General features: G+C 52.9%; 2 protein-coding genes across 2 annotated transcripts; one reads left to right on the plus strand and one right to left on the minus strand.

Moving 5' to 3' along the window:
- Positions 1 to 76: 76 nt before the first annotated feature.
- Positions 77 to 4,707, minus strand: PHF13 (PHD finger protein 13). The gene is made up of 5 exons (XM_081954306.1): positions 4,574 to 4,707; positions 3,817 to 3,918; positions 1,600 to 2,146; positions 670 to 892; positions 77 to 264 (listed from the first exon to the last, which is right to left on the minus strand). Exons 1-5 carry the CDS (start codon positions 4,610 to 4,612, stop codon positions 216 to 218), a joined length of 960 nt encoding a protein of 319 aa, XP_081810432.1. The 5' UTR covers positions 4,613 to 4,707; the 3' UTR covers positions 77 to 215.
- Positions 4,708 to 8,492: 3,785 nt separating this feature from the next.
- On the plus strand, positions 8,493 to 21,818 carry KLHL21 (kelch like family member 21). Its single transcript, XM_081954305.1, has 4 exons — positions 8,493 to 9,575; positions 10,128 to 10,533; positions 17,913 to 17,985; positions 18,997 to 21,818. The coding sequence occupies exons 1-4, from the start codon at positions 8,567 to 8,569 to the stop codon at positions 19,276 to 19,278; spliced, it is 1,770 nt and encodes a 589-aa protein (XP_081810431.1). The 5' UTR covers positions 8,493 to 8,566; the 3' UTR covers positions 19,279 to 21,818.
- The last annotated feature ends 1,095 nt before the right edge of the window (positions 21,819 to 22,913 follow it).

Here is a 22,913-nt window from a genome sequence, read left to right on the forward strand (position 1 = left end):
CCTCGTCCCTCATCCCACTGGGATGTCCAGCTTTTCAGACCCTCGGCTCGTTCTCGAAGCACCAGGAGGGGGAAAAAAAGGCCTTTTTAGTCTGAAATCAGCTGAATCTCGTCTCTCGTCTGGAGAGGATCGGTTAGCGGGGAAGGTTTCCCACTTCCCAATGCACCTGCGGTCCAAATAATAGATAGATAGATAGATAGATATTTGCATCGTTCTCATCCTTCCAAGCTCAGCTGGTGGGATTGAGGGACTCTTTGGACTAACCTGTGCGGGGAAAGAGAGTCAAATTCTACGAACTGTCCCGATCTCCAACTCTGTGCTTCAAATAACGAGAAATTGTATGTATTTTTTCTCGTCTCCCGTAGCGAGATCCTTTGGGCGGTCTGTTTTGCACCTCAATCCCTCCGCGAATGGGGTGACTGGTCAGCTCCCAGTTATTTATTTCCCTTTGTGCTCCCGAGACAAGGAAACCAGGGAAACCCTCCCAGCCCCCCCTCCCTTCGCCCCAACTTTTGCAGCCGGGAATCCGTTCCAACTCCCGACGGGAAATCCGGCAATCCAGAAGATCGGCGGGCCTTGGGTCTCGCTTGCTGCTCCACCCCCGGGCCTACCGACTCTGAAACTCCCAAATTTCGAGGTTTGGCACCGCCAGCTCTCCAGCTGGCTTACTCCAGGAAGTGCCGGCGGGAACCCATCCGGGAACGGCTGGACCGCCGGATGTCGAATTTGGAATCGCGGCATTTCTGGCAGACGTAAACCTCGGGAACGTTGGATTTGCGGATTTTGGCACAGGAGAGGTGGATCCAGGTGTGGCATTCTTTGCATTCGATCATGGGCCGCCCGGCGAAGGGTTTCATACAGAAGCAGGTGACCAAGTCCCACGAGTCGTCATCTGCCAACGTCCAGAAAAAAAAAAGGGGGGGGGTCTTCAGTGGAGGAGAATTTCCAGGAGGGTCACAAAAACGGGAACGTTTTGGGATTAAATTGTTCTTCAGCTCTAAGGCAAGCAGGGTTCAGTGCGCCCGACTGGCATCTGTTTCTCTGCCTTTGGTATATTAATTAATTCATTTATTATCCTGCGTTCGTTGTTTCTATAACTGTTCCAGGATGGCAGACATACCCAATAGTCCTCCCTCTTCCTATTTTCCTCCCAACAACAACCCTGTGAGGTAGGTTAAGTTGAGAGAGAGGGACTGGCCCAAGGTCACCCACCCGGCTTTTATTGCTAAGGCGGGACTAGAACTCCCCGTCTCCTGGTTTCTAGCCTGGTTCCAAATGACACCACTTCCACTTCCTTCTCGGCATCACCCAGCTCCCTTCTCCTGTACAGCAGCATTTCTTAACCTTCGACATGCCTGGACTTCAACTCCCAGAATCCCTCAGGCAGCCTGGGGAATTCTGAGAGTCGAAGTCCACGGGTAGCGGCTGGGGAATTCTGGAAAATTGAAATCTACCCATCTTAAAAACCACCAAGGTTGAGAAACGCTGCCGAGGAGATACTCTTCCAAGGGCCTGTAACCCCACTGACCCCCCTCTCTGTCCCGCTCCCCGCCATCTTCACACGGGGCTCCGAGGGCGAGAGGTTCCCACAAGCCTTACCTGAATCGACCATGATGTCCTCATCGTCTCCGCTGCCGTCCTCGTCCCGGAAGACCACCTGTTTCCCTTGCCGTATGATGGTCCTCTTGCCCACCGTTTGGACGAAGCTCTGTTCCTCCGGCGCGGCGACAGGGTAGGGGGGATTCGACGGGGTGTCTGAATCCCAGGCTGAGCAGCGGCCTGTGGAAGACTGGGCATCCCCTTCGGAGGACGGGCTCAGCGGGGTCTCGGTGTACGGCTCTTCTCCTCCTCTTTCCCTCAGACCTTCCTCTTCTTCGTCTCCTTCGGAATATTTGACGTCCGTCAGCACCGCGTCCTTCCTCACAATCCGCCGTTTCTTCCGGAACTTCTCCATTTTTTTCCGGTCCACCAAAAATCCATTGGGCTTTGTCCACTGGTAGAGTGAGGAATAAGCCTTGCCGTGTTTGAGTTGGCTGAAGGTCTTTCTGGCTTTTGAGAGGTGTCCCAAAGGGGGGTCCCCTCCATCGCTGTCAATAGCCTCCCGGGTACTGTTGGGGGAACTGGCGCTGCTCCAGCCGGATGTATCCTGCAAGCACGGGAAAACTCTTTAAAACAGCCGCATCAAGTTTTCTTTTTTTAGAAAATGCTATGGAACTTCGAGACTTGGGGGGAGGGGGGGAGAAAAGCACCTCCTTTTGGCAGCTCTTTAAAGCTGCCAGAACATTTCCAAGGATGTGGGAGGAGTCATCAAGGATGGCTGTGTGATTGCAGGAAAGACGCAGTGGCTTTAAAAAGCTCCAACCGTGGCTGCTTCCTTCCCCCTTCTGCCCTATTTCTGGATATTTTCTCCAATACCACAAGGATCCTCTCGGCAGCAGTTGCAGAAAAGATGCAGCAACTTCAATGAGTTCCAGACTTGGTCCACATTTTCCCCATCCCCCAGCCCATTTCTGGATCTTTTCTCAAGCACCCTAAGGGATCCAGAGAAAAGGTTCCTTAGTGGCTGTGCAATTGAAGGAAGCAATCACAGAAGAGATGTGGCTGCTTTAAACAGTTCCAATTGTGTCCCACATTTCCCTTCCTTTCACCCCACCCTATTTCTGCACCTTTTCCAAAGCCCTACAAGGGTCCTGGGGAACATTTGCAGACAGGATGCAATGGCAAAAAGACACAGCAGCTTTAAAGAGTGCCAGCCATGGCCCAGTTTCCTTACCCCCATCCATTTTTGCATCTTTTCTCATATACCACAAGGGTCCGGGGTGGGGGTGGGGGGAACAGCCACTCTCTGTGGCTGTCCAACTGCAGAAAAGTTGTGGCAGCTTTAATGAGTCCAGCTGTGACCCACATCCACTCCCATCCTATTTCTGCATGTTTTCTCAAATCCCTAAGGAGGGTCCTGGCAAAACAGCCACTCTTAATGGCAGTGCCTTTGCAAGCAAGATGCAGCTGATTTCACAAAAGATGCAGCTGCTTTCAGGAGGGCCAGCCATATGCCCCAAATTCTCAAACTTCTGCATCTTTTCTCATATACCACAAGAGACCAGGGTGGGTGGGTGGAACAGTCACTCTTAGGGGCAGTCCAATTGCACAAAAGATGTGGCAGCATTAATGAGTCTGGCTGTGGCTCACATTGCCCCCCCCCTCCCCATTTCTGCATCTTTTCTCAATCCCTACAAGGGTCCTGGCAAAGAGCCACTCTTAATGGCAGTGCCCTTGGCAAGCAAGATGCAGCTGCTTTCACAAAAGATGCAGCTGCTTTCAGGAGTGCCAGCCATGCCCCAAGTTCCTGCCCACCCTTCTGAGCCTTTCCTCATCCGCTACAAGAGTGGGAGAGGGAGACAGCCCCTCTCTGCGGCTGTGCAGTGGCACAAAATACACAACAGCAGAAAAAGATGTGGCTGCTTTAAAGAGTTCCAACCATGCCTCACATCCCCCCCCCCCTTCCCAAGAAGGCTTCCTAATCTTTATGCCCCCCCACCGCTGGTTTTCCAGGTATGGGAAGCGATCTTTGTCCCTTTGCAGTCCTAGACAAAGCCTCCAAAGCCGGGGCTTCAACCCCCACCCCACCCCAAATTCTCCTCTAGCCCCGCCCCTCCAACCCCTTCCTTTCTCCCACTCAGCTGTTCAAAGACAAGACACTCTTTGCCCGTCCAAATGCCCAGGGCAGCTTCCCCCTCCCGCAGCCGGCTCTGCCCTGCCAGACTTTGCAAGACTCTTTTCCCAGCGCCCGCCCTCCCCGAAAAAAAGCCCCCCCACCTCGTGCGGGTACGGGATGTAACCCGCGTAGGCCAGGACAAAGGTGCAAAAGTTGTTGAAATCCTCCACCGTCCGGCAGCGCTTGGAGCCCGGGGGGAAATCCTGCGAAGAGAGGAGGGGAGGGGGTGGTGATGATGTTGAGGAGGGGGGATCAGTGCGCGGCGGCGGCGAGGAAGGCGCAGGGGAGGGAGGGAGGAGGGGGCGGCGGCGGAGTGTGTGCGTGGGGGGATCCTTTCCCCGAAGGGAGGGGGGCCGCTTTGCAACGACCGCGGGTGGGGAGGGGGCGATCTGCAAGCAGCAGCCACCCCCACCCCCCACTCAATAGGCTTCCGCTGCTCGCCACCCACGGGGAAGGAATCGGGGCGGGAGGCTCACCCGGCATCCCCCCCTCGCAAAGGGAGGAGGCAATCCTACCCCGCCAGCCCCCCCCCCCCCACCGATCAAGGTTGGAGGGGAGAAGGTCTCCACCGCCCCCCTCCACCCCCTCTTCTCAAAGCTGCAATCAAAGAGGCAGGAGTGGGTGTGGGGCGCAGAAAGATAAAAGGGGGAGCGGTCCCCCTTCCGCGCCCCCTCCCCCCTTTCTCTTTCGAACGACCCCCCCCGTTGCATCCGAGCAAATCTGTTCCCCGGGGGGGTCCTTTTGCAGCAGAGGGGGGCTGGTTTCTCCCACTCCCCCATCTCCGTGGGCGTGGCCAGGGGTGTCCAGTGTCAGCCCCCGGGGAGGGGATGCCCCGGTGGGGAGGGAGGCAAGACTCACTTCGTGGGGCGGCGGGGAAGCACAGGAGTCCGAGTCCATGGCGGGGGTCTCCTCCGGCGGCGTCGCCCGGTACCGGCAGCGGGGTCTGGGGTGGGCGGGGAGTGGGGGAGCCCCGCCCTGCCAGGCTAAGGGGAGAATTGCCCTCCCCCCATCCTGGGCTCCGCCTCTACTCGCAGCTGGTACGCCTGCGCAGCGCGCCAGGCTTGCCGGGAATCGTAGTTCACGTTCGGAGTCAGCCAGCTTAACTCTCAGAGGACGCATGCGCACTGCCGGAAAGGCGTGGTCGACGCGCAGGGCACGCCGGAGAATGTAGTCCGAAGCCTCCACTGGACTTTACCAGCCATTCCTTCCCTTGCTAAAAATGGAGCAAGGATTTTTACTATTTTATTTTATTTCATTCAATTTCCCCCTTGGCCGACGTGGAGTTTCTTCGTCCATTAGGATCCTGCAGCCGAAGAAGCCGAGGGGATGCGATGGGTTGGGAAGGGCGAGTGTTCCTCCCCCCCACCTCACGCCGCCCCATGAGGACTAGAAACTTGTCTTCTTGGCACCCTCCTCTTAAATTGAATGACGCTCATTTGCATTTCAAGGCCGGGTGCTCAACGGCAAAGAAAAGAGAGATGATGGGCCATCGCTGGGAGAAAAGAGCTGATTTCCCCCCAAAGAGGAGAGTGGAAGGATTGAGCACTATTGTGTGTCTGTGTGTGTGTGTTTGTGTGTCTGAAGTTGGAGGGGGTTGGCTCCAGTGCATCACCTTGGTGGGGGGGGGGATCAGAAAAAGAACCTGGTCCATCCGTATTTCTGTCTCTTCCAAACGCACAAACCAACTCACAACTGTGGGGTCAACAGCCCTGGCTTTGCGTGAGCTCCTCTCCAGTAGATTCCGAAGCAAGGAGATATTTTGCAGCCGGTCCTCGACTTACGACCACCACCGAGCCCCGAATTTCCATCCCTAAGCCAGACATCCGCTCCACTTTTATGACTTTTCTTGCCACGGTCGTTGAGCGAATCCCTGCCATTGTTGAGTGTCACAACGAAGGTTGCAAAAGGAGCGAAATCAAGTGAAACCCCCCTGAAATCACTGCAACCGTCATAAGTACACGCCAGTTGCCAAGCCTCTGAATTCTGCTCTCGTGATCCACGGGGATGCCGCCAACGGTCATAAGTGTGAAAAACGGTCTTAAGTTGTTGTTCTTTTCCCCCCAGTGCTGTTGTAAACTCAAACGGTCACTAAATGGGCTGCTTGTAAGCCGTGGGCTTCCCTGTATTAAATTTCCGTTCTGGCTTTGATGCTTTATAACGTTGGGTGTAAACAACTTGAGAAAGACACCAACAGGTGAAGCCGGGAAAGGAGACCCCCCCAGAGGCAACCTCCAGATTCGGAAATGTCAGGGACCACCCAAAATAACAGCCCTGCTTCCCTCCTTGAACAAGGTCCCCCTCCCACCTCCCACCCCCGGGGGGGGGGTCCCCAGATCCTCTTCTAGAGACAGTCCTCTACTTTTTCTTTTTCTCCTCCATCTCCTCCTCTTTTTCTTCTTCTTCTCTTCTCCTCTTTTTCTGTTCTTTCTTCTCTCATTTTCTCTTTTCTTCCTCTTCTCTTCTTTCTTCTCCTCTCCTCCTCCTCTCCTTTTTCTTTTTCTCTTCCTCCTCCTTTTCTTCTCCTTTTTCTCTTCCCTTCTTTTTCTTCCTCCATCTCTTCTTTCTTCTCTTCTCCTTTTTCTTTTTCTCTTCCTCCTTCTCTTCTTTTCTCTCTTCTCTTCTTTCTTCTCCCTCCATCTCTTCTTTCTTTTCTTCCTCCTCTTTTCCTCCTCCCCCTCATTTTCCTTTTTCTCCTCCTCCTCCATCTCCTCATTTTCTTCTTCTCTTCCTCTTCTCCTCCTCTTTTCTTCTTCTCTCTTGTCTCCTCTCTTTTCTTCCTCCTCCTCCTCCTCCTCTCCTTTTTCTTTATCTCTTCCTCCTTCTCCTTTTCTTCTTTTCTCTCTCCTATTCTTTCTTCTCTTCTTCACGTTCTCTTCTTTTTCTTTTTCTCCTCCTCTTCCTCTTCTTCTCCTCTCCTTTTACTTCTCCTCCTCTTCTCCCTTTTATTCTTCTTCTCTCTTCTCTTTTTCTTTCTTCTCTTCCTCCTCCCCTCCTAACCCCCTCCTTCCCCTTATTCTTATTCTTTATTGTTTTATACTAAAAGGTAAAACAGACAGCAGAAAACCAAACAAAATTAAAAAAAAATAAAGGAAAGTTGAATTAATGCAGAGGAAGCTTAATACAGCCAGTCCTCGACTTACAACCATTCACTTACTGACGCCTGACCATTTTTTAACACTAGCAACAGCAATAAACAAATAATAATAATCTACAAAAAAGAAAACGAGGACAGTCTTGAGTTCCAGTTCGCTGCAGCTTTTAACGGGAGCCTCTAAAAGGGGCTTGAAAAATAATTTGGGGGGGGGGATTGAATTGATGCAGGAAAAGCTTCATAGGAGAAGTCCTCGGCTTCTATCGATTCGTGTAGTGACCGTTTGAAATTAGACTTAGGATGTTTTTCCACACTTATTATTATTTATTTATTTATTATTTATTTATTTATTTATTACTTGAACTTATTAGTCGCCCCCTCTCCCCACAGGGACTTACGACCGTCCAGCATCCCCCATGGTTGCAATTCCGACGTTTGGCAATTACTCGTGCTTATGACAGTCACAGTGTCCAGAGTCATGCCTGATCCCCTTCTGGCAAAGCCAACTCAAGGGGGAAGCTGGGTTCACTTAACGACTGTGTCCCTAACTTAACGACCGCAGTGATTCCCTTGACAACGGCGGCAAGAAAGGGCGTAAAACGGGGGCAAACCCCACTAAACGCCAGTTTCACTTAGCAATAGAAGTTTTTCTTGGCAGTTGGTACCAAGCGGGCACACGCTGCTTCCCTCCCCTGCCATCTCAGGAGGGTGTTGATACCTCAGATTGTCTCCTTGCCAAGTGCCACGTTGGCACCGGGATGAAGTCACGGGGGGGGGGGGGAATCCAAGGCCTCGTTCCCCAACCAGGCGCCCCCGAGGCTGCTTTGATTTGCAAGGATTTAAAAGCGAGGGGTGGGCAGCACTGCTTGCCTTGGGCTGTGCTGGCTCTTGAGGTCCTTGCAGGGTAGTCCCCCCCCCCCCCCCCGTGCTCAGCACATAGGCAAGCCCCCTACCCAACCAGGTGCCCATGAAACTTTCCAGATAAAACTGGCCGCTTTTGGCTCTGAATAAGCCCTGGAGGGGGGGACCAGCGCAGGGTAGCCCCCCCACCCCAAACCCTGCAACGGGTCACCAGGCGGCACCCACGAAGCCACTTCAATTTGAAACAAGAAGTTTCCCCGGGGGCAGGCAGCCCCCTCGGCTTCCCCTTTGCTTGTCAGAAGGTCACAAAAGGATGGGAAAAATCACGTTTAATTTTAATTTTTTTTCTTTTGTTTGTTGCACTTATTGCAACGGCCGTTGAGTGAATCCAGCTTTCCCTTGGTCTCCGCTTTTCAGAAGATCGCAAAAAGTGGGGGGGTGGGGGTAGATCACTTCACCTTCACCGTCATAAATGCGAGCCATTTGCCAAGCGGCAGGATTTGGCTCAGGTGACCGACGGTTGTAAGTGTGTGTGAAAAAGGGACCTAGCTAGGCCACTAAACGAACGGTTGCAATCCGAGGACGGGCTGTGAGTGGCCCTGCCCACTTTCCCTGGTTTAGCCTTAAGAGAACCTTTTCATTTCTTTCGAAGGACCAAAAGGAGAACAAAGTTTGCAAAAATGCCGATGTGTTTTCACATCCCCAAGCGGGCGCCCGCAAGCGCTCTCCCCTCGGCCAGGAGCCCGTCGGCTGGGTGGGAAACGCTTGCAGGGCAGCCGACCCTCCCCCGCCCCCTCCCTCCCTCCCCTCCTCCTCTTCCCAGGTCCGCCCAGGGGGCGGGGAGCTCGGGCGGGCGGCGCCCCCTCCCCAGCCGCCTTCAGTCCGGGCCCTTCCCAGGCATGGAGGCGGAAGCGGCGCACGCCTCGGCTCTCCTGCGGGGCCTGGCGGCGCTGCGCTCGGAGCGGGCGCTGCTGGACGTCACCCTGCTGGCCGGCACGGGCGAGGAGTTCGGGGCGCACCGGGCGGTGCTGGCGGCGGCCTCGGGCTACTTCCGCGCCATGTTCGCGGGCGGCTTGCGGGAAGCCCGGGCGTCGCGGGTGCGGCTGCACGGCGTGGAGCCCGACTGCCTGGCGCTGCTGCTGGACTTCGCCTACAGCGGCCAGCTGGGCGCCCGCAGCCTGGAGCCGCACTTGGCCCAGCGCCTCCTGAGCGCCGCCGACCTCCTCCAGTTCCCCGCCGTCAAAGCCGCCTGCGGAGCCTGGCTGGCCGCCCGCCTGGAGCCCGCCGCCGCCCTGGACCTGCAGGACTTCGGCGAGACCTTCGCCTGCGCCCCGCTGGCCGAGGCCGCCCGCAGGTGCGTCCTGCGCCACGCCGCCGAGCCGGACGGGGAGCTGGGCGCGCAGCTGGAGCGCGTGCCCTTGGCCAGGCTGGTCTCCTACCTGCGCGAGGACGCGCTGCGCGTGCCCAAGGAGGAGGCCGCCTTCGCCCTGGCCCTGCGCTGGGTGCGCGCCGAGCCCGGACCGCGCGCGGGCTTCCTGCCCCAGCTGCTGGCCCACGTGCGGCTCCCCTTCGTGCGGCGCTTCGCCCTGCTGGCGCAGGTGGAGGGCGAGCCGCTGGTGGCCCGATCCTCGGCTTGCCTGCGCCTGGTGGCCGAGGCCCGGCTCTTCCAGGCCGGCCGCTTGGATCGCCACGAGAGGTCGCCCTGCGCCCGGCTGCGCCCTCGCCCTTCCACCGGGCTGGCCGAGCTGCTGGTGGTGCTGGGCGGATGCGACCGGGACTGCGACGAGCTGGTGACGGTGGACGGCTTCAACCCGCGCACGGGCCACTGGCGCTACCTGGCCGAGTTCCCCGAGCACCTGGGGGGCGGGTACAGCGCGGTTGCCCTGGGCAACGACGTCTACGTCACAGGTGAGTAGACCCCCACCTATCCCGAACCCCCCTCTTGCCCCCCTCTTGCCCCCGTCACCCCCCTTGCTGGGAGACACCCGGTTAGGATCGCACCTGCGCTGGGGATAGCTTGGAGGGAGGGGGGGGGACAGGGCAGGCTTTTCTTGAACCCAGAACAGGAAACCAGGAGACAGGGGGTTGTAGTTCAGTGATAGGCAGCAAAGCCAGGTGGGTGACTTTGGGCCAGTTGCTGGGAGACAGGGAGTTCTAGTCCCACCTTAGGCAGGAAAGCCAGCTGGGTGACTTTGAACCCATCACCAGGAGTCAGTGAGTTCTACTCCCATCTTCAGCAGGAAAGATATCTAAGATGGGACTAGAACTCCCTGACTCCTGGCTGGCTTTCCCGCCTAAGGTGGAACTAGAAATTCCCCATCTACCAGTCATCTTTCATGCGTAAGGCGGGACTAGAACTCACTCTTTCCTGGTTTCTGAGCCTGGTGCCTTCGCCACTAGCCCAAAGCTGGCTCTCAGCCACCCCTTCCGACCTCTCCACTGGGCCGCTCTTCTCTGCAGGCGGCTCCGACGGCTCGCGGCTCTACGACGGCGTCTGGCGCTACAACTCCAGTGTGAACGAGTGGACGGAGGTGTCCCCCATGCTGAAAGCCCGCGAGTACCACAGCTCGGCCGTCTTGGATGGCCTGCTCTACATCGTGGCGGCCGACAGCACCGAGCGTTACGACCACGCGCTGGACAGCTGGGAGGTCTTGCAGCCCATGCTCTACCCCATGGACGACTGCTCCACCACCACCTACCGCGGGAAGCTCTACGCCACCGGCTCCCTGGCCGGCAAGGAGTCCATGGTCATGCAGTGCTACGACCCCGAGTCGGACCTCTGGACTCTGGTGAACTGTGGGCCTCTGCCCCCTTGGTCCTTTGCACCCAAGGCGGTCACTCTCGGAGGGCTCATGTACTTCGTCAGGTAACGGGGAGGGTCTCGGGTGGAAAGACCTCCTGTAGGGCATCAGGAGTTGAGAGCAGGGTCCCAAAACAGCCATTATATATTCTATTAGCCAATAAAACAGTGTTGCCCGGGTACTTATCGATTGGGGGGGGGGGGGGGAATGTCTGGACCAAACGTAATTTCTGGGTTTTCCCCCTTCCCAGAGGGTGCCCACTTGTGGAGTACTGTGAAGCCGTTACCATAGCAACTCCACTGTGCTGTACAGTAGAAGCCATTTTACGGCACAACAGGCTGTATCTTAACAGAACACACACCCTGAGGGGTTTTAGGGGTGTTTTACCCCCACAGTATTTTTCTCCAGAGAGTAAGTCATCTGTGTACCAAGTTTGGTTGAAATTGCTTGAGGCGTTCCAGAGTTATGCTGGAACATACACAGACATATATAGAGAGATTATTATTATTGATATATTATTACTATACTAAGTGAGCTGAGTGTGGAGTGTGGAGTGTGGAGCTGAGCTGAGTGTCAGGCGGCTAGAGAGGAACGGAGGAACGGAGAAGAACGGAGATACGAAGTGGGTCTCGTTTGGCTGTGGTTGCCCGTCTAGCTGGTGAGAGCGCCAGACGTGGAGCATGGAACGGATCATCTGGCACCAAACAGAGAACGGAGTGTGGGAGGCGTGAGGGAGAAGCGCGGAGAGGCTGGAGAGACAGGAAGATGATGAGAAAGATTGCAAGTATGTCGGTCTGTTGGTGTGCTGGCGTGTTGGCGTGTGGGCGTGCTAGCCGGGGCGTTGGCCAGAAACCTGGAGGACTGCCTCGTTGTGTGAGAGGCGAGAAGGGAGACGGAGGAAGATCTGAACGAAGCAGCTATAGGAGGGGTGAGCCGGTTAAAGTCTCTCAGAGCAGAGCAGACACAATTAAATGGCAAACCTAGAACCTAGGTTTGAATCCTTGATACTATTCTGATTGTGACCTTGGCGTTTGCTTTTAACATCTTTTTAAACATCTTTTAATATCTGCTTTTTAACATCGTTTTAACATCTGCTTTGCCGGTTCCTACACCATCTTGAAACTCTCCTGAATGAAACCCGGGGAGGCGACTAGCCCATCAACTCACCCTTTTCATCTTGGGTCAGGAAAACCTTCTCGACAAACAAATGATTTTACATCTATTTCTTCAGCACCAGTTACCAACTAACTGTACCCCATGATTCCATTTCTATGTACACGAAGCCGGAATTACTGCGGCTGCGGGAATCCCCTTTCTCGCAGGTCTGGCCTTCAGCCCTTTCGAGGGCCCACCTTGAGGATGGGTTTATTAACCCTGAGAGGTGGAGGAAGCGCAAATTAAGGGGTTTTTTAGTAAAATATTTTTTAAGAATTTGTAGGGATCCTGGGGTTGGGGGGTGGGAGGAGGGGGGGGAACAGGTCAGGAGGGATGGTAGAGCCAGGCATCTAGGTGTGGTCGAAGGAGGAGGGAGCGGAGTGGGGGAGGAGAAGGAAGATAGCATTCCTGTGCAGGGCACTTTAATACCAACGGTCGTAGGGAGGGGCAGGTGCGAGGACAGTTTAAGAGCACGTAGTCGGTTGGGAGACCGGGGTTTTTGGTCATTCCCGGTCGTTTGTACCAACCCCTGCATACTAGGTGGTCAGGATCTACAGACCCAAGGCCTGAGACTGCTGTTATGCAATGCGAGGTCCGTTGTCAATAAGGCCCCCCTCATCCACGATCTAATTTTGGAGGGGGACCCGGACCTCGCCGGAATAACCGAGACCTGGTTGGGCCACGAGGGAGGTCTACCCCTTGTGGAAATGTGCCCTCCAGGTTATCGAGCATTTCACCAGCCTCGGGCCCAGGGAAGGGGCGGTGGGGTAGCAGTGATTATCCGGGAAGACTTAGAGCCGAGAGAGTTCACTGTGCCGCAGACATCCGGGTGTGAGTCCCTCGTCGTGAGATGGGGCCCAGGGAGGCAGTTGGGCCTGCTGATAGTATACCTGGCTCCTCGCTATACTTCAGCGGCCCTGCCCGAACTCCTTGAGCTGATCTCATCGGTGGCGGTTGAGACCCCCAAACTTTTAGTGATGGGGGATTTTAATCTGCCGTCGATGGGAGAAGCGTCTGAGGGGGTTCGGGAGTTCATGGCTTCCATGACAGCCATGGACCTGACCCAGTTAATTCAGGGCCCTACTCACGAGGGAGGCCACACCCTGGACCTTGTTTTTGTCTCTGGCCAGTGGACGAGTGATCTGGGAATAGGGGATCTAGACACTATTCCCCTGTCATGGTCGGATCACTCACTTCTCCGGCTGGACTTCCCTGGTGCCACCCCCCGCCGCGAGGAGGCGGAACTGGAAGGTATTAGATGGTTCCGCCCCAAGCGCCTGATGGAACCGGATAGGTTCCAGACGGAACTTGGGCCACCTACTGTGGACCTGACCCGCCCCCGAGTGGAGGACCTGGTAGACGCATGGAATAGTGCGACTACCGGGGCCCTAGACCGGGTGGCGCCTTTGCGGCCTCTCTTGCGGCGACGAACCACCCTGGCACCTTGGTTTACCGAGGAGCTAAGGGTGATGAAACGCCACAAGAGACGCCTAGAGAGTCGTTGGAGATCCTCCCGTTCCGAATTTGACCGAGCACAGGTACGAGCATATTTGAAGACGTACCTTGTGGCATTAAGAGCGGCCAAACGTCAACATTGTGCCGCTCTTATTGCGTCTGCAGATAACCGCCCTGCTGCCCTGTTTCGGGTGACCCGTTCCCTCTTGTTTGAGAGACCACGGGAAGCCCCATTACAGGGCAGAGCAGAGGAGTTTGGGAATTATCTACAGGATAAAGTCGCTCAAATCCGGATGGGATGGACCCCTTTCAGTGATTCAGTAGAGACGCCCGTTGCGAGTCTTGAGGGACCGCTTTGGGAGGAGTTCGACTCGGTTACCATCGAGGATTTGGACAGGTTGCGTGGACGTCTGCGACCTACCACATGTTTATTGGACCCGTGTCCCTCCTGGCTTGTACTGGCATCCTGGGAGGTTACGCGCGACTGGCTCCTGGGCCTGGTGAACGCCTCGCTGGGTGAGGGTTCTCTACCGGCCGCCTTGAAAGAGGCGGTGGTGAGGCCCCTGCTCAAGAAGCCTTCCCTGGACCCAACGGACCTAGTCAATTATCGTCCAGTCTCCAACCTTCCTTTTTTAGCGAAGGTTGTAGAGAGTGTGGTAGCACAGCAGTTCCCACGTCACCTGGAGGAAAATGATTATCTAGACCCGCGCCAGTCCGGCTTCCGACCCGGGCACAGCACAGAGACGGCCTTGGTCGCATTGGTTGATGATCTCTGGAGGGCCAGAGATAGGGGTTGTTCCTCTATCCTGGTCCTATTAGATCTCTCGGCGGCGTTCGATACCATCGACCATGGTATCCTGTTGCACCGGCTAGAGGGGCTGGGAGTCAGGGGCACCGTCTTACGGTGGTTTGGCTCCTACCTCTCTGATCGGACGCAACGTGTGTTGACAGGGGAGCAGAGTTCGACCCGGAGGCCACTCACATGTGGAGTGCCACAGGGATCGGTACTCTCGCCTCTCCTGTTCAACACATATATGAAACCGCTGGGCGAGATCATCCGTGGTTTTGGGGTGGGATATCATCTGTATGCTGATGATACTCAGCTATACATTTCCACCCCGAACCACCCCAATGAGGCCGTCGAAATGATGTCCCGGTGTCTGGAGGCCGTACGGGTCTGGATGGATGGCAACCGACTAAAACTCAACCCTTCCAAGACGGAGTGGCTGTGGCTTCCGGCCTCCCGGTTCAACCAGGTGTTTCCATCTCTGGCCATCGGGGGCGTCCAACTAGCCCCCATGGAACAGGTGCGCAATTTGGGCGTCCTCCTGGATGCCCGGCTGTCCATGGATAACCATGTAACAGCAGTGGCAAGGGGGGCGTTCCATCAGGTCCGCCTGATGCGCCAATTGCGCCCCTTATTGGACCGGGATGCCCTACGCACAGTCACCCATGCGCTAGTGACGTCTCGCCTGGATTACTGCAATGCTCTCTACATGGGGCTTCCCTTGAGATGCACTCGGAGACTACAGTTGGTCCAGAACGCGGCCGCGCGGGTGATTATGGGGAGGACTAGGTACTCCCCTGTAACACCTCTCCTGCGCGAGCTGCACTGGCTTCCTGTGGTCTACCGAGTGCGTTTCAAGGTTTTGATTATGATCTTTAAAGCGCTTCATGGCACAGGGCCTAGTTATATGCAGGATCGCATCCTGCCCCACACATCTCTACGACCAATTCGCTCACACAGAGAGGGACTTCTCCGGGTGCCGTCCGCCAAACAGTGCCGGGGGGCGACACCCAGGAGCAGAGCCTTCTCTGTGGTGGGCCCAGCCCTGTGGAATGACCTCCCCCGTGACATCAGGATTACTTCCGATCTCCGCTCCTTCCGTGTACAGCTGAAGACCCACCTCTTTCAATTATCTGGCCTGGCTCAATCGTAATTATTCTTATTCCTCCTAACTGTTTTTAAATTGTATTTTAAACGTTAAATCTTAATTTTATATCGGGTTTTTACAATTGGGGTATTTTAATGCGGGTCTTTTAACTGTCTATATGATGTAAATTGTTTACCTCCTCCGAGTCCGTGTTTGTGTATCTGTATGTATGTTCTGTATGTACGCCTATGTGTTTTATATATTTTCTGTGTTTTATATGCCCCATTGTACGCCGCCCCGAGTCCTACTTGGAAAGGGAGCGGCTAATAAATTCAAACTTATTATTATTATTATTATTATTATTATTATACTAATACTACTAATACTCTACAATACAATACTACGCTAATTATATTATATTATCAGATGGTCCAGAAAGAAAATACAGTCAGTTCTCGGCTTAACAACGGTTCGTTTAGCGATGGTTCAAAGCTATGACGGCCCTGGAAAAAGTGATATCGTTTTTTTTTTTAACACTACATGGTCGTTAAGTGAATCCAGCTTCTCAATTGTCTTCGCTTGTCAGAAGGTCGCAAAAGGGAGGGAATCACGTGACCCTCTTTGGACATTGCCACCGTCATAAGTGCGAGCCAGTTGCCAAGCCCCCGAATTTTGATCACCTGACCAACGGTCGTAAGTGTGAACAACGGCCCTAAGGGCACTTTTCTCAGTGCTGCCGATGTCACTTCGAACGGTTGTAATGCGAGGACTGGCTGTGTCTATCCACTTTTCTCTGGTCGGGCCTCTCCTGCGTTTTTTTTAGCCTTAAAAGAACATTTTAATTGTTGTTTAAGAAAGGACCTGTTGCTAAAAGTAGAACAAAGTTTGCAAAATTAAGGTTTTTACAAGTCCGCCGTTCCAGAGTCTATAAAAATAGCGCCCATTTTCCAGAGGCTCTTAAGATTATCTGGCTGGCGTTTCCCTTCTTGGAAAGAGACCAGCTCTTGATTTGAAAAATAATAAATGAGATTATTGCAACTTTTCTCTGTTTTCAGGTGGGCCTGCACTGTGGCAGGTTTTTTTGGGGGGGAGGCTCCCCAAATTAGATGGGGGAGAAAAGAACCCCTGTTCTCTGTTGGCGGAAAAGCTTGATTTAAAAAAAATGAGATTATTGCAACTTCTTTCTTCTTTCTGCAGACATTGCATTGCGGCATTTTTGGGGAATCTCCCCAAATCGGGGGGGGGGGGGGGAATCCCTCTTTTCTGGGTCCAAAACTACCTTTTCTGTTTCGGGCAGAAAAGCTCTTGGTTTAAAAAAATAATAATGAGATTATCCCAACTTCTTTCTGGAGATGCTGCGTTGCGTGAATTTTTGGGGAATCTCCCCGAATCGGACGGGGAGAAAATGACCCCCCGTTTTCTGGGTCCAAAACTTCCTTTTCTGCTTTGGGTGGACGATGTGAGCTGCTTTCGGCGGCCTTATCATTGCCGGAGGTCAGCCGGCCAGACCCCTCGAGAGTTTTAGCCAAAAATGGCCTTTCAGGTGACCAGGCCTGGGACTCGTCCCTTTCTCTTATCGTTCAGATAAGCGCCTTGTTTGCGGACGGAGGATTGCTAAGAACCTTGGACGGTTGGCGTGCAAATATGGACAGACCCCCACCACGGCTGCTGAGAGGCGTTTGGCTCCAGCCCCTCTCTCCCCCCCCCACTTTTGTGGGCTCTGGAGACAAACAAGGAATGCATGCCAAGGATTTTTTTCCTGGCCTTTCCAGAACTGGAATTAGCAGCTGGTCCCCGCGGATTTTCTCGCCGCGCGGCTCTCCGGAGCCGGGTTTAAAGACATGCTTCAAATTCCTCACTGAACCCAAGAAAAACGTTCCCTGTTGCCGTAGCAGACGGGAAAAACGGCGGTTATCCTTCCCCTCTGGATTCTCCGCAGCAGAATCCTCCCCCCCTCCCCCCGAAAGTTCTTCTGACGGGAAAAAACAGACCAAATTTCCCAAATCCATGCGGTGTTTTTTTAAAAAAACACCTCAACTTACAAACATTCGTTTAATGACCGAAGTTACAACGGCACTGGAAAGCTTTGACTTAGGACCGTTATTAGGGCCGTGTTCCACACTTAGGACCATTGTCGCATCCCCACGATTGCGTGATTAAAATTCAGACACTCGCCGATTGACTCGTACTTATGACTGTCGTGGCATGCAGGGGTCCCGTGACCCCCGCTTTGGCGACCTTCTGACGAGCAGAGTCCACGGGGAAACTGGATTCGCTTAACGACCACGTTGCTAGGTTAGGAACTACGGTGATTCACTTAAAGACCATGTTACTCACTTAAGAACTGCAGTGGTTCGCTTAACAAAAGGCGTACAATTCACTTTTAACAAATGTCTCACTTAGCCGCAGAAATGTTGGGCTCAATTGCGTTAGTGTGTGGAGGGCTACAACTAACGTGGTTGGATTTTTGTCGTCTCAAATGGGTTTGTGACTCCGGTGTGGAGGTGACAAACAAATTTAGTTTTTTTGACCATCCTCTCTTTCCCCCCCCCCCCTCCCCGGTCACACCTGTTGCTGTCACACTTGGCATTTCACCATCGGAACCAGCCGAAGGAACAGTCTGTGCTTAACTCACAACCCCTGGCCGACAACTCTTCTAGAAGGTTCTTGCTAGAAGGAAAAACAGGGAAAGCAGGACTCATTTTGCCTTGGGGGCATTTGTGATGCTTCCTAAGCGGCCTGATCACTAGAGATATTAGGGGGGGGGGGGGAAGTTCCTTTCCATCAAGATTTCCTTTTCGCATCCTAAAATCTAGATTAATAACAAGGCTATTCGGGGAGAGAGAGCCAGTTGGGTTTAAGGCGTCAGGCTAGAAATCGGGAGACGGTGAGTTCTAGTCCCTCCTTAGCCATGAATAATGATTAATTAATTATAATCAATTCTTTTTCCTGTCCGACAGAGATGACTCCGCGGAAGTTGATGTCTACAACCCCGCCAAGAATCAATGGGACAAAATCCCTCCGATGCTCCAGGTAGGTAGTGGTGATGGGGGGAGGGTCTTGCAAATTTAAGAGGAGTGGGCTTCAGTTCTCAGAGTTATCTTTAACGCTATCCAAGAGCAACCTCTGCCTATCTCAGGTCCTTGGGAAGGATTGGATGGGTGGATAAAAATGCCAAAACCACTCTAAACATCTGGCTGAGTCTGTGACCAATCATAATTATACCATCGGCATTGACAAAAATCCCTATCGGTCAATTGCAAAAGGCAGTTCGGCTTGGAACAGCTTAAATCCTTCACCAAAATCCCTTAACAGCATTGCACAACAACATCTGCCTGTCCCAAGGACTTGATAGGCGATCAGAGTCGCCAACTCCAGTCTAAACATCTGGCTGATTGTGCGGCCGACCACCCTAATACCATTGGCATTGACAAAATCCCCATTGGTCAATTGCAAAAGGCAGCCTGGCTTAGAACAGCTTGAATCCTGCACCAAAACTCCTTAACAACATTATATCACAACATCTTGTCTATCTCGGCTCCTCGACAAGGACTCGATAGATGATCAAAACTGCCCAATCCAGCCTGAACATCTGGCTGAGTCTGTGACCAATCATAATTATACCATCGGCATTGACAAAAATCCCCATCAGTCAATTGCAAAAGGCAGCTTGGCTTGGAACAGCTTAAATCCTGCACCAAAATCCCTTAACAGCATTGCACAACAACATCTGCCTGTCCCTAGGACTTGATAGACGATCAGAGTCACCAACTCCAGTCTAAACATCTGGCTGATTGTGCGGCCGGCAACCCTAATGCCATCGGCATTGACAAAATCCCCATCGGTCAATTGCAAAAGGCTTGCAACGGTTTAAATCCTGTGGCAAATTCCGTGTCGATCGCCTCTGCCTCTCCCAGTCCTTGGGACGGACTCGACAGCTGCATAAAAATGCCAAATCCAGTCTGAACATCTGGCTGACCGTGAAACCCACCGTCATAAATAATAATTTTGGTACATTTTCTTCTTTTTTTGCCTCCATTCTAGGTGCACGTAGGAGGAAGTTTGGCCGTGCTGGGAGGTAAACTTTACATCTCCGGCGGTTACGACAATACCTTTGAACTCTCCGCCATGGTGGAATCGTACGATCCCGAGACCCGGAAGTGGAGCGTGGCCGGCCAGTTGCCGGAGCCCATTTTTTGGCACAACAGTGTCAGCATTTTCCGCCAGTTCATGCCGACGGCGTTGGAGGACGAGGAGGAGAAGCGGGGGTTGGAAGACCCCTTCGCCCCCAACCCCCCGCGAGAAAACTTACAGGAGCTGCGTTAAGGGGTCGCCTGGTTGTCGGCTGCTGTGGCTTGTGGGTGGTCCCGAGGGGTACCCCACAGTGGCACCCCATTGTCCAAGTTGGTGGGCACGCTTGGTCCTGTCCGTGAATCTTCTCTTTGGTCAACCCAGGAGCGGGGTGGAGTTGCAGGCCAGTTCCTGAACGATTAATTGGGGGGGTGGACAGAAGTTTTGGGGTTCAGCCACGGGGGTAGATGGGGGGAACCTTTGAAGGGAAGGTCTTCCAGGCGAGGAGGGGGTCAGAAATGCAGCCTGGGGTGCAAAGCCAAGCAAGAACATGTCCATTCCCCTTTCTTGTGCTTGGGACAGAATTCAGAATTCATAGGTCAAGTACTGGTCAAAAACCAATTAAAAATGATCCTTCCTCCCCCCCTGCCCCGGGGTTGGGATAGTTGACCTCACGGGGTTCCATCCCAGGTTCTGCTTCTGCCCTCTCCCCACCCCTGCTGTTTCTCGCAATCTGGATGGTCCGAAAGAGGAAGGGTCTGGATGGGGAGATTGGTTAGCCGAGGGAGGTTTTCATCCAGGGTTAGGATGGATGACCTCAAGGGGACCCATTCTGGATTGTGCTTCTGCCCTCTCCCCACCTCTGCTGTTCCTCGCAGTCTGGATGGTCCGAAAGAGAAAGGGTCTGGATGGGGAGATTGGTTAGCCGAGGGAGGTTTTCATCCGGGGTTGGGATGGATGACCTCAAGGGACCCCGTCCCAGATTCTGCTTCTGTGGTCACCACCCAGTCAAGTTGACTTTTGACAGTCCGTAGCATCTATTCTTTGGTATTTGCTGGAGGGGAGGGGGGAGAATGGATCGAGTTGCCTGTCCCACACTGAGCAAGGGGTTAGACTGGATGTCCTCTACGCCCCGCCCCCCTCCCCATTTACATTTCTGTCATTTTGCATCTGGAAAGAGAGGAAGCTGTAACTCTTTTCTCCCCTGGAAGAAATTGCACATCGAGCCAGTTGTGCCTTGGAGGCGAAAGGAAAGCCTCGTGTTAATGCCTGGGTAATAAACCACGAATGATGGTTATACGGCACGCCGGCTGAAATTGAGCTTCCGTGCAGGATGTGTGAACGCAAACCCTGCTGAACCCCACTTTGGATGTGGCTTAGATTGAGGAGGGGCCTCGATTTTTGCCGTATCTGGCGTCACGATGACCGATCGGTTGCATTTTGCGTTTGGGGAGTGGGTTTTTGCAAAATTAAAAAACGTGAAGATGGATTGTGCATCCCCTGCGGGGAAATCTGCCCTTCTCCCAGGTGGATAATCCTGGTTAGCTTCCTTCGTGGTGCGTTTCCTACGGGCCTGGCTCTATCCGCTCAGCCAGACAACAGTCAATAAACTACAACTAAACCAACTTCCGCTTTAGCAAAATGGCCACCAAGCCATCCTGCCTTCTGAATGTTTGATCCACTCAAAAATTATTTATTTCGGCTTATTTCCCCCTCCCCCACTCTTCAACTTTGGCAGGAAAAAGACACCTTAAATTTTATCAAATTAAGGGATTTTTAAAGTTGCTTTTTTTTTTTTTTTACAAAAAGGCTGAATTGGCGCCCTCCCTCTGCCACTCATTCATCAAGAGGACTAATGTCTTGGGAAAAAATAATAATGGAACTATTACTCCTTTGGCAGTTTTTAAGGAGACTATTCCCCGTGGCCTGTAATCTCTACGATGGGAGAAAAATATATTTTTATAGACTTTAATTTCTACCCACTGGCCTAGAAGGGGCGCAGCGTGGCTTTAGGACGGAGGTAAAACAGATCGAAGCAGCAACGCCGGAAGAAAAGAAAACACTTCCTTCTTGCGTTGCTGCTTCATTCCCCGTTTTACCCACTGCAACTCTGCAATTGCCAAACCCCCACAGTCCTCGACTTACAACGGCTCAGTGACCGTTCAAAGTTACAACGGCACCAAAAAAGCGACTTACGACTGTTTACTTACGACTGCTGTAGCAACCCCCCGCGGTCAATGTGACCAAAATTCAGGTGCTCGGCCGACTCATACTTACGACGGTCGCAGTATCCGGGTGTGTGTGTGTCAAGCGATCCCCTTTTTACCACCTTCCGACAAGCGAGGGGAGTGGGGAAGCCGGATTCAACAACGGCAGTGATTCACTTAACAACTGCGGCAAGAACGGTCATACAAGGGGGCAAAATTCACAAACGTTTTGCTTAACAGAAATGTGGTAAGTCAAGGACTGCACTGCATTTAAAGACAGGCTTGTTTTCCATGTGGTTGTGGCTGTTTGCGTGGTTTCTTCTTTTAATACCTTCCAATGTATGAGAATAATATGTATTTTTGGGGGTGGGTGGGTGGGTGGGGGAACTGGGCTTGCAGCCTCTTGTTCCAAGTTGGACGGACCCCCGGGCGACTTTTTGTATTTATTGAATGTTTTAAATGTAGTCCTTGCACTTGGCCTGATGTACTGTAGTTCTCTTTCTCCTTCGAAGCAAAAAATATTCTGGTTTTTGGTAAAGAGCTGCTTTTGAAAAACTTGAAAGGTGCCAAATAAAAGAGATGCGTTGACATTGCCGGAATCTGCTTGGGAAAGAAGAGAGAGAGAGAGACAGAATGAGACAGTGACAATGAGACAGAGAGAATGAGGCACAGAATGAGAAAGACAGAGACAGAATGAGAGACAATGAGACACAGACAGAATGAGAGAATGAGAAAGAGACAATGAGACAGGGAGAATGAGAGAGACAGAGAGAGAGACAGAAAGAGAAAGAGTGAATGAATGAATGAGAGAGACAAAGAGACAATGAGACTGAGAAAATGAAACCGAGAGAATGAGACACAGAGACAATGAGAAAGAGATTGAGACAATGAATGAGAGAGAGAATGAAAGAGACAGACAGAATGAGAGGGAGCCAGAATGAAAGACAGAAAGAGAATGAGACAGAATGAGAGAGTGAATGAATGAGAGAGAGAGACAGACAGAATGAGTGAGTGAATGAATGAGCGAGACAATGAGACTGAGAAAATGAGACCGAGAGAATGAGAAAGAATGAGAGACAATGAGACACAGAGACAATGAATGAGAGAATGAAAGAGACAGTGAGAGAGACAGAGTGAGAGGGAGCCAGAATGAAAGACAGACAGAATGAGAGAGTGAATGAATGAATGAGAGACAGAGACAGAATGAGAGAGATTGCACAGGGGCTGCGTTTTGCTGGGCAAAAATTCAGCAGAAAAAATGTATTTGCAGGTCCAAATCTGCATTTTATCTCCCTGCTTTCAGAGCAGGAATAAGCCACCATTCCTGGCTTACCTTGCTGCGTGGGGGTGGGGTGGGGTGTTTCTTCCCTTCCGGTGAGAAAATAAAAATCGTAAAATCAGACGATGTGTTTGCCAATGGCAGAAGCAACCATGTTGTGTTACGAGCGCATGAATAGTTTGATGAGAGAAAAAATATTCCCATTTTTGCCAAAAAAACAGAACCCAAATTGCAGTTTCTAGCAGGGGACTCTACCCCATACTGGACAACGACTGTTCAGTCTCCTCTTGAAGACCTCCACTGATGGAGGACCCACAATTTCTGGAAGGAAGCTGTTCCACTGATTAATTGATCTGGGATTATAGAATGAGAGAGTTGGAAGGGACCTTAGAGGTCATCGAGTC

This window comes from Natrix helvetica (genome assembly GCF_964273705.1).
Source record: "Natrix helvetica genome assembly, chromosome: 5".
Classification (NCBI taxonomy): Eukaryota; Metazoa; Chordata; class Lepidosauria; order Squamata; family Natricidae; genus Natrix; species Natrix helvetica.

What these genes read in the sequence shown, in the direction of transcription:
- PHF13 (XM_081954306.1), bottom strand. Translation starts at nt 4,612, where the DNA reads ATGGACTCGGACTCCTGTGCTTCCCCGCCGCCCCACGAA. An exon ending in GGACATCATGGTCGATTCAG is followed by an intron (nt 893 to 1,599) that starts GTAAGGCTTGTG and finishes GGACGTTGGCAG; the next exon opens with ATGACGACTCGTGGGACTTG. An exon ending in TCCCGCCGGCACTTCCTGGA is followed by an intron (nt 265 to 669) that starts GTAAGCCAGCTG and finishes TTCCCCGCACAG; the next exon opens with GTTAGTCCAAAGAGTCCCTC.
- KLHL21 (XM_081954305.1), top strand. Translation starts at nt 8,567, where the DNA reads ATGGAGGCGGAAGCGGCGCACGCCTCGGCTCTCCTGCGGGGCCTGGCG. An exon ending in CAACGACGTCTACGTCACAG is followed by an intron (nt 9,576 to 10,127) that starts GTGAGTAGACCC and finishes TCTTCTCTGCAG; the next exon opens with GCGGCTCCGACGGCTCGCGG. An exon ending in AAATCCCTCCGATGCTCCAG is followed by an intron (nt 17,986 to 18,996) that starts GTAGGTAGTGGT and finishes CCTCCATTCTAG; the next exon opens with GTGCACGTAGGAGGAAGTTT.